Source organism: Stegastes partitus, unplaced genomic scaffold (genome assembly GCF_000690725.1).
Source record: "Stegastes partitus isolate 25-593 unplaced genomic scaffold, Stegastes_partitus-1.0.2 Scaffold1063, whole genome shotgun sequence".
NCBI lineage: Eukaryota > Metazoa > Chordata > Actinopteri > Pomacentridae > Stegastes > Stegastes partitus.
In genome coordinates this window covers 161,121-171,944 of record NW_007578794.1, presented here as the reverse complement: position 1 = coordinate 171,944, position 10,824 = coordinate 161,121, and the positions used below count along the sequence as shown (strand labels likewise).

General features: G+C 41.7%; 1 protein-coding gene across 1 annotated transcript in view; it reads right to left on the bottom strand.

The window, feature by feature from the left end:
* LOC103367574 (voltage-dependent N-type calcium channel subunit alpha-1B-like) overlaps window positions 1-10,824 on the bottom strand; it is a 160,932-nt gene that overhangs the window by 109,282 nt on the left and 40,826 nt on the right. The window contains exons 7-10 of the mRNA XM_008295651.1: window positions 9,655-9,751; window positions 7,410-7,471; window positions 7,152-7,289; window positions 4,601-4,802 (exon numbers count right to left, since the gene is read on the bottom strand). Of these exons, the coding sequence (XP_008293873.1) occupies window positions 4,601-4,802; window positions 7,152-7,289; window positions 7,410-7,471; window positions 9,655-9,751 (499 nt within the window). The remainder of the gene's footprint in view (window positions 1-4,600; window positions 4,803-7,151; window positions 7,290-7,409; window positions 7,472-9,654; window positions 9,752-10,824) is intronic.

The window sequence follows — 10,824 nt, the reverse complement described above, 5'->3', positions numbered from 1 at the left end:
GAGAAAGTCAGAATTCTTACTTTAATCTCAGAATTCTGACTTTTTTCAGAGATTGAAAAAAAAAAAAATCTCCCGGAATGTTTTTAATGTTCTGGAAAAAAGTCAGAATTCTGACTTTAATCTCAGAATTCTGACTTCTTTCTCAGAATTCCGACTTTTTTCTCAAAATTCTGACTTTAATCTCAGAATTCTGACTTTTTTCTCAGAATTCTGATTTTTTTTCTCAGAATTTTATTTTTTTTTCTTCAGTGGCCCTAATCCTCTTCCGTAGAAAGGTCTTGCACACCTTGCCTAGAAAAGAGCAGAGTCCCAGGCCATAGCAGCTATAGTTGATGCTAAGGGTAACAGGATACATTATAACGGCTTGAGAAATGACTGCTTTTAGGAATTGTATGCAAATCTGTACTCATTTTGTCTGACAAATGATGCACCCCAATTAATTGTCAGAAGCACAAAAAAGTCTTCTCAATGCCGCAATCACAAGAGAAGAAGTAATTAATGCTATTAAAAGTTTACAGAATGGGAAATCGCCAGGACGAGATGGACTCTGCAGTGAATTTTATGAAGAATTTCAGCTTTCAGCTTGGCTTATGGAACGGTTACTGCAAATGCTTAACCATGCACTCTCTACCACATAACTGCCACAGACCCTTAAGGAGGCTAACATAACACTCATATTGAAAAAAAGGGAAATTCTCTCTTTCCTCCTACAGACCAACAGCTCTATTAAACATGGACCGAAAACTGCTTTCTAAAACTCTGGCAACTCGATTAGAAGACCGGTTGCCCACATTAATTAACAAAGATCAAACTGGTTTTATACAAGGCAGAAACTCAACAAATAACATGCAACGTCTCCTTAATGTTATCCAGGTTTTCCAACAAAAGTCTGTAGATGGTTTGGTGCTTTCCCTAGATGCAGAGAAAGCACTTGACCGAGCTGAGTGGTCCTTTTTATTCTGCACATTTGACAAATTTGGTCTTGGTAAAAATTTTGTGAAATGGGTCAAAATCATATGGAACGAACCACAGGCAGCAGTTGTGACTAATGGGCTGCTTTCAAAATACTTTTCTACGTATAGAGGAACCAGGCAAGGCTGCCCTTTGTTACCTCTTTATTTGCATTAATTATTAAACCACTGGCTGAGGCCATTAGAATGGCACCTTTTATATATGGTTTACAGATTGGAAATGTATGTCAATGAAATAACATTACATGCTGATGATGTGCTAGTGTTCTTATCAAATCCAGTCGTGTCAGTCCCATCTCTCATTGGGATCACTCATCTGTTTAGTAAATTTTCTGGAGATAAGATTAATTTTAACAAATCGGAGGCTATGCCTCTCGGTAGTCCTACTGTCATGCCTAATATTGTGCCATCCTTAACTTTTAAGTGTTTGCCCACAGGTTTTTTTTATATTTTGCTATTTTTGTTACTCCCTCGCCTCGTTTAATCAGCTTTATACAGCTAATTTTGCTGCACTATTTGGTAAGGTTAGATGTGATTTAGAGCGGTGGAATGCAGTTCCTGTTTCATGGCTAGGAAGACTAGCTTTGATAAAAATGTGCTACCGAGGATACTTTATCCCATTCAAATGGTCCCAGTATTACTTTTGAGTAGGGTACTAAAAGATCTAAATAGCTGGCTAAGCTCATTTATATGGAATAAACTTAGACCTAGACTAAAAATGGCAACATTGCAGCTTCCAGGCTCTATGGGTTGCGACTATGTATGTATGTCGATATATATGTATATATTGTACATATTGGTAAGCTGAGCTGTCTGTTTGTTTTTTCTAGTGTTTGTGTTTTCATTGCTGTTATTGTGTCAAAATTTTAAAAATTAATACAATTATTGTGGGAAAAAGAGTTCAAAGTGAAGAACTCTTGCACCTTCAGTAAGACAGCTCTCATACTTAATGTTTGTGTTAAATGAGCTTATCTTAAAATCAATCTCTCATCAATTGAGTTGTAGCTAAATTTAAAGATTTTATTCAGTTATCACAGGGACACATGTCAGGGCCTCCCCCTCTCTGACCTTGTTCAGTGTGTAGAAAAGGTTCTAAATTCTGTCATACGCATGATTTTCTTGCCTGTCGTCATCATTGTGGCAAAAAGGACGAAAAATAGGAACTTTTCTGATACTGAAGTCCAGGGGCCTCATTTATCATCAGTGTGTACGCACAGATATGTGCGCAGAGCGTGCGTGCGAACATTCCTATACAAAGCATGGAATTTATCAACTTGTACATATACTTAGAACTGTGCGTAAATATACGCACAACTCTGACCATGCGTACATGCATAATTTAGTGGTAGAATAGTGAAACTACAAATAGAAAGTATTTGGGGATTTTGACCACATTCCAGCGTGAGGTTGGAGACTTATGCAGCATTTCCCAGCCACCACTGAGCAGGATCAAGCCGGCAGTGTTGGATACCATAACTCCCCTGGCCCCAGCCTACATCCAGTTCCCTTACAGCCATCACAGATGAGCCCAAATCAGACGGGGACTTAACGCCATCGCTGGATTCCCAAACATAAGTGGAGCCATAGACTGCACCCACATAGCAATCAAAGCAGCATCACTAAATGAGCTTAATTTTGTAAATAGAAAAGGGTTTCATTTAATCAACGTACAGATAATTTGTGATGCACATTTGTTGCTATCCAACGTTGTTGCCCGGTGGCTTGGAGGAACGCACGTCTCATTCATTGAGCAGAACAGTTCTGTGGGTCTCCAAGCAGGAGCTGCTGAAGACAGCTGGCATATTGGTGAGTGTCACAGAGTGTGGAAATCATCCGCTGGGTGAAAGTTCGGTAATAATTCGTCCTCCTCCATTTCTCTTTTATGGACTGTGATGCATTTTTTGGCACTGAGCTTAACGTCAAACCACTTTTTAAATTTTTTTCCGGCGATCTCTCCTCTGACCAACAGAAATAACTGTGGTGGTTATCTTGTCTGCAATATTTTTTCTTTCACTGCTCATCCCAACATTTCACGCACCAAACAATATGTTCTGGTTTGCTTCAACCTTGCTGACAAGTACCTCGATCTCAGTTTCATAAAAGTTCCTCTTTTTCTCCCTTTTTGCCACGATGATGACGACAGGTGAGGAAAAAATAAATCTTCACTTGCTTATAAAGAGGTGTGTTGTTGCCCTATATGGTGATTTGGAGGCGTTCCTGAAGGCAACGTGCACGAGAACAAGTGGGATTTATCAACACTGATGTGCGTACGACCCCCGTATGCACGTTTGATAAATATGGATTTTTTTTGTACTTACGCACACTCTAAATCTCAATTGTACGACAGAATTTAGAACCTTTTCTACGCACTGATGATAAATGAGGCCCCAGGTACTTGTCAGCAAGGTTGAAGCAAACCGGAAGCATTGTTTGGTGCATGAAATGTTGTGATAACCAACAAAAGGAAAACACTGCATGGGACATGATAACCACTGCAGTTATTTCTGGTGGGTCAGAGGAGAGATCGCTAGCAAAAATTTTAAAAAAGTGGCTAAAAATCGCATCACAGCCCATTAAAGAGAAATGACTGCAAATAGAAGAGGATGAATTAATACTGAACTTTCACCCAGTGGATAACCCTGATCACCGACAGATGAGATGTTTTAATAACCATATTAAGTCCAACTAAAACATTTCCACACTGTCACACTCACCAATAAGCCAGACGTCTTCAGCAGCTCCTGCTTGGGGACACATCCACAGAGCTGTTCTGCTCAGTGAATGAGTTGAATGTGTTCCTCCAAGCCACCGGGCAACAACGTTTGATAGCGACAAATGTGCATCGTAAATTATTTGTACGCTGACTGAATGAAACCCTTGTCTATTTACAAAATTACATTTTTTTTAGTGATGCTACTTTGAATGTGATGTGGGTGTAGTCTATGGCTCCACATATGTTTGGGAATCTAGCAATAGCATAAAGTCCCCGTTTGAGTTGGGCTTGTTGGTGATGGCTGTAAGGGATCCAACACTGCTGGCTTGATCCTGCTCAGTGATGTCTGGAAAATGCCGCATATGTCTCCAACCTCATGCTGGAATGTGCCGGTGGTCAAAATCCCTGAATGCTTTCTACAGTATTTGTAGTTTCAGCTAAGCTCCCTGCTTCCCTGCTGGTTTTCCATAGTTTACATTTCTTGTATATTTGTAAATATGTGATTCACTAGTCTTGGTATTTCACGTAGTTAGTTTCACTTTGTTTGTCATGTGTATATAGACTGCACTTTCCCATCCAACCATTGGTAGCACTAGGCTTCCGTACTTTGTACTTTTACCACAGTTTCACTTCCGTTTATTTGTTGTTTGTATATTTTGTAAATAAATCAATTGTGTGTGATATCCAGGTTGTCAAGTCTTTTGTCTGTGCTTGGTTTCTATTATTCGATCCGTGACACAATCAGCTAAATATCTTCTTTGGAAAAATGACAGTTTGGTTATGTATCATGAAAAAATAATCTCTTCAGTCTACTGTGGCAACCTTCTGCAATGAAAATGCTTGCAAAGATCTCCTCTAAATGTTTTGTGACGTTAGTACATATCCAGGAAACGATAAGACAAAACGGTTAAATTACCTCATTCTTTTCCAAGCTACACTCAGACAAGGCCTTGTCTCCCTGCTCCTGGAAGGTGATGATAATCAGAGCAACAAAGATGTTGACAAAGAAGAAAGGGAAGACCACAAAGTAGACCACATAGAAGATGGACATTTCTATCCGGTAGCCTGGATTGGGACCTTGATCTTCAAAGGTGGCATCAACAGAGTGTTTCAAAACACTGCAAAGAAAATGACAAGAAAGTGAAATAGAGTGTATTATTCACTAAAACAGTGAGGTAATAATTACTCAATAAAAACATTAAAATAAAAAAACAAATATTTCCAACTAGTGCCAATGCCAGATAACTCACTTTATAGTTCAGCTCTTGAAAAAAGATGAGCTAGGAAAGTTTCTTTGCCTAACAGCACAAATTATTGGCAACTGGCAAGCATTTTTTGAATGTGAAACAGGGATGAGTTTGATATTAAGCATGGGAGGCATGAAGGCTTATAGTAACAAAGTTATTACATAGGTTCAAACAGCAACACCGTGTTTAGCCACAAAAACCTTCAGGTTATTGTAAGTAAGCTTTATATAACTGACTTTAAGAAGAAGAACTAGTTGTGTCACGCCCGCTGCCACTAGGGCCAGGTAGCGGCAGTCTTCTCTCTCTCTCCCTTCTTTCCTCCTTTCTTTCTCTCCCTCTCCTCTAACTAGGTGGGCGTGAGCTGGTGAGAGCGGGCAGGTGATCTCAATCCGCTGATTACGCTGGTGTGTGTTTGCCGCAGCTGTGTCTCATCATGAGACCAGCATTTAAGCCACGACCAGACCACTACTCGTCGCCGGACCGTAAACAGTCCTCAGTCAATTCCTGACCAAGATTGTTTATTCTCAGCTCCTTTTCTTGTCAGCCGCAATCTAACCTTGTCTTTTCGGCCCGGATCATCTGTCATTGACATCCAGCCACTCCGTCAGCCGGCGACTCCAGCCATTGGAAACCGGATTCACCACCTGTCACCTGCCCGCTCTCGGCCACCCGTCAGTCCTGACGCCACTCCACCACCTACGGCTCCGTCTGCTCACCAGCACCAGCTCCGCTCACCTCTCACTCCCTGGCGTCTGCTCCCAGTCTCCGTCAGCCACTCCACCGCAACCGCGGCAACGCCTAAACCCTCTGCACCTCCAACCCTCCTCCCTGCTTCCCCTCTCCACTCGGTCGGCACCCGTCAGGTCTGGTTCTCCCGGTGTGGGTTTTGTTAGCCTGAGCATTTTAGCATTCCGACTTAGTGTCCGTACGTAGCCCGTCTCTTGTAGCGTCAGCCTTGAGACGTTTTTTAGTTTGTCAGTCCGTCAGTCCGGTAACTCTGTATTGTGTATTAAGTCAGCCTGTCTGAATCTAGCATTAGCGTTTGATCCTTAGTCTGTCTGTATGTTCTGTATCTACCAGTCCAGAATTTAGTCCGCCAGTCCGTGCGTAGCGCTAGCTCCTAGATAGCCTTTTGTCTGCTAGCCTTTTCTGTTTTTGTAGATTCCCGTTTTGCATTTAGCCCGCCTGTCTGTGCGTAGCGCTAGCTTATTAGATAGATTTTTGGTTTGCTAGCCTTTTCTGTTTTTTTTAAGAGTCTCCTCGTTCGCACCTTTTGGTGTCCTTTAGTTGTTCCTTTTTGTGTAGTCTAGTTTTGGTTTCTCGGTTCCCGACTCGGTGGTACCGAGCTCGGGTCCGTGTCTTTAGTTTTTTGTTTAGTTCGGTCACTATAGACAGTTTGCCTTGCCAGCAAATCTCTTTAAGTTCTGTACTTTTTCCTATGTGTACCAATAAATTGTTTCCAACTGCTTGTCTACCGTGTCCTGTTGCCTCGCGCACGAGTCTCTGAACCAGTCCGTAACAAGTTGACTATTTCAGACACACAACATCAGTTTCCTTAGAAAGGGGCTGGCAGTGGGAAAGTGACCAACCAGCAGCTGGGTCAGTTCAGTTGATGGGATTAAATATGGCCCTTCAATCACAGCAAAACAAAAAGCTCAATCGCTGTATGTTGAAGACTGATGGTATATTTTTCTTATTTGCATTTACTTTCATAGTTATGATTCACTCTGTGTTCTCAATATTGGCTTTGCCACTGGTGGGGTTGAATATTTTCTATAGTCCTCAGAATATATAGATGATATATTTAGAAGTTTTGGCTGTCTTGTGTTCGTCATTGCATTTGCAATGACCCAATTTCCCCACTGGAACAGGTCAATCCACATTAATTCTGAACAAAACCTGCTTTTTTATGCCTTTAAGAGGGAGACAATGGGCATGCCAATAGCTCAACAAGCTGAGCGGGCAACCCATGTACAGGGACTGAAATTCCCTGACTCAGCGGCCATGGTTGAAGTCCAATCCATGGCTTATTTGCTACATGTCCTTCCCCCACTCGTCCTTCTCCCCACGTTTCCTGTCTCTCCACTATCCTCTGCAATAAAGGCCAAAATAAGAAAACATCCATCCATTATCTATACACCGCTTAATCCTCACTAGGGTCTCTGGGGGGCTGGAGCCCATTTTAATAAAAAAAAAGGGAGACAAGTCAGCTGCACTTACGTTGGCCAGCCCTCCCCAGTAGAAACAGTGAAGAGGGTCAGGAAGGCCCACAGCACATTGTCGTAATGGAACTCATATTTTTTCCACTCCCTGGGCATGGCAGCCACCTCATCTTTGTCATAGTCCAGGAACTGTCCTCTGGAAGACATGAAGTTATGAGTAAAGCTGGTGTGAGACAGGTACACATTAATATTTAACAGTTTACAATGAAAAAGGTTCTGTGATAAGAAATCAGGGCATTGGGGATTTTAGACCAACTTGCAGTCTCTCTCCAGGCCTTTGGATTCATCAGTACAATAGAAGAACTTTCCCTTGAAGAGCTGAACCGCGATGACAGCAAAGATGAACATGAATAGGATGTAAACAATGAGGATATTCAGCACGTTCTTCAAAGAGTTGACTACACAGTCAAACACCGCCTGAGGACGCACACAAAGAGACAAACATTTCAAACTAAAATATTACAGAATTTTTCTCTGAATGCAGTCAAAACTATTGTCAGCATTTTACATTCTAATCAGGAGTGTCTTTCAGATGGCCCTGTTCATCTGAATCATCTCACACCTGCAGACCAAACCCATCTACTGAAAACACAGAATGTTTTCCATGCCCATGCATGGTGGTGGCTCTAGACAAAAAAATTGGCCAAAAAGGATATGAAACTCATAATTTGGAAGCAAATCACACAACTGCATAGGTAATCATTGTTTCTACCATTTGATATACAGTGCATCATTTTTGTCGTCTGTATTTTTTTTTCTCCTGGAGTCTTGATTCTTTTCATGCAGTTCCATGTCTGCATTTTGAGGACTCTAGTGCTGCCAGTGGGTCCAAGATAGAGGTGCATTTCTGCATGAAACTTTAGAACCATTTTTTCAAAAATGAGATACTATTGGATTCCTTCAATGAAGCGGATTTCTATGGGGTAATATTGTCCATATTGATTTTATGAGAAAATTGTTTTACTCTGATTGATACAGATGAGCTTGAGAACCAAGGTTTAAGAAACAGAGTTTTGATTTTCAAAAGCATTTGTCACAGTCAACTAAAGCTGCTAAATGGGAGTTAAGGCCATATCTCAGCAACATTATAATCTGATTAATGTCATGTCAACATAGATGATATCACTGCTACATTAGATTTTATAGAATATTTTTTGTCTTTTTCACATGCAAAACTTTTTGTTCCAGTCTCCACCAAAACTGGGACAAATCATGTTCAGTCCATTACAATTAACTGACATTTGTGTTGAATCCATAAAACAGAAAGTGGATCATGTTTCAGAAACTGTTTCATGTATTGACACCAAACCTAGTGTTTGGAACACCTTCCTGAGGTTGTCCAAAAATACCTCATTTAACTACTGGCAACACTGCATTGATCACAAACCTATTTTTCCTATTGTGTGATGGGTTGGCGTTTAAAAAGTAATCTTTATGTGTCATGATATCTTGGGAGATCCCAAGGATGGGATCTGACAACCTATCATGTTGATCAAACTGAAAACCCACAATATTAAAATCACTAACAGTTAAAGTAAGATGACATCTCATCAAATTGCACTGATCTCCTGAAAAATCTGCTGGCATTCATGTTGATGGTACTTTGACATGTACCACCCACCTTATAACATTGCTGCGGTCCAAGTACACACAACCCCATTCCCTCCGTGGCAACAGCACTCCCCAACAGTAGTGGTCTCCTTTTGCAGGACAATGTGCCCAGCCATGCAGTAAAAACTGCTCAGGAATGGGTGACCCAGTAGCTTAACTGGATAAGATGGCGACCCATGTAAGGGCTACAGTCTCTGACGCAGCGGCTGCAGTTCAAGTCTAGCCAGCGGCTCATCTGCTGCATGTCCTTCCCCCACTCTTCTCCCCATGTTTCTCTGTCTCTCTTCACTATTCTGTCCATTAAAGGCAAAAAAGCCCAGAAAAAAAATATTTAAAACTGAGTAGGAATGGCTCAAAGGACACAGAATCCAGGCTGACTTGGCTTCCCAACTACGCAGATCCCACTTCCCAATTGGTGTAACCCATAAGGTGTAAAGAAACAAGTCCAGCTTACTGAAGCCTGACTTTTATCAAAGGGAAGGAGATAAGCAAACCCTTATTTGGTTTAAAATGTGCTGTTTGCCTTCTTTTGTAACTGTATGTAACAAGTCTGGGCATATTGCATTTCAGACAAGCACGAGTAACAAAATCATTTGTTATATTTGTTCTTACAAATTCATGTTCATTACAATTTTAAAAAGCCTTTTAACATATTACCTCCAGTAGGTTAATCGAAATTACACAAAGTTTTGATACAAACTATATAAAGAAAAACCTCATGCACCTAGTACACCTACAACAGTATGTTTATGGTAGGATTACTTTTGCCCCCCCTAACAATTTCATTTGGCATAAAACAAACACATCTGTGGCAATAAGAGCCACAGCTAAGCCCTACCAACCATGCCAAAATAATTCAAATAAATGAGAATTCAGCATTGGAGAAAAACCTTGAGTTTTGGCAGACGTTTGATAGTCTTCAGAGGTCTGAGAACTCGGAGAACCCTCAAAGACTTTATGGTGCTGATGTCCTTGCCTTTGGTCCCCCTGTGAACAGCAAAGACAGTTAGACCACACCCAGAATTTTCTACAAACAGCATGCAGTTAATCAACATTTTTTTCCCATATTGTTAATATTGCTAAGCATCACAGGCAGTAGTTATTGCTTTTAAGTCTTCACCTTAACATGACAGTTGAAATTACAGTTAACTATATTATAAATTTGTGGTGTGGATAAAGTGTGTTTAGATCAGTTTGATTTGAGAGGCACACAGCAATTGATTTTCTTGATATCAAATAAAAACACATCTATCAGAAAAATATACAGTCTGTTGGAAACATTTTTATGTAAGGTTATTGGCTGATGATGCACGATGATTGAAGGGCATGGTGCTTAGAGCACTAGAGCAACACTAGAGTAAGGCTGCACGGATGTCTGACAGCAATTTGTGAGGTTAACATTGTTTTTGTTCATCTACGAGGCTCTGTGTCAAACTTCACCCAGCATTTCTGAACAGGATTAAAGGGGAGTAAAAATGGAACACAAGGAAGTAAGTCTTGATAACCAACGCTTCCTTTACATTATTTTAGTCGCATTGCTTTTCTCCCCCCACTGAATTGCCACCTTATCGTGGTGGAGGGGTTTGAGTGTCCCTGTGATCTTGGGAGGTATGTTGTCCAGGGCATTAGCCCCTGGTAGGGTCTTCCAAGGCAGATTGGTTCTGGGGGAGGGACCAGACAAAAGACAAAGAACCCTGATGACAACTAGAAGAAGGAAAACCGTCACCTCGCCCAGATTAGGAAGACCGGGGCACCCTCCTGGAGCCAGACCTGGGGGGGAGCTCCCTGGGGAGTGTCTGGTGGCCAAGCCTTAGAGCCCTGTGGGGCTGGGTTGGGCACAGCCCAAAGAGGTAACACAGGGCCTCTGCTCAGAGGGCCCATCACCCTCAGGGCAGAAGATCGGGGTTGGGTGTTAAGCCCACTGGGTGGTAGGCAGGAGTGGGCGTCCTGGCATACTGCCCCCTGGTGGCATAGACTAGCTCTGGGGACGTGGAACATGACCTCACTGGCGGGGAAGGAGCCTGAGCTGGTGCGGGAGGTGGAGCGTTACCGGCTAAATA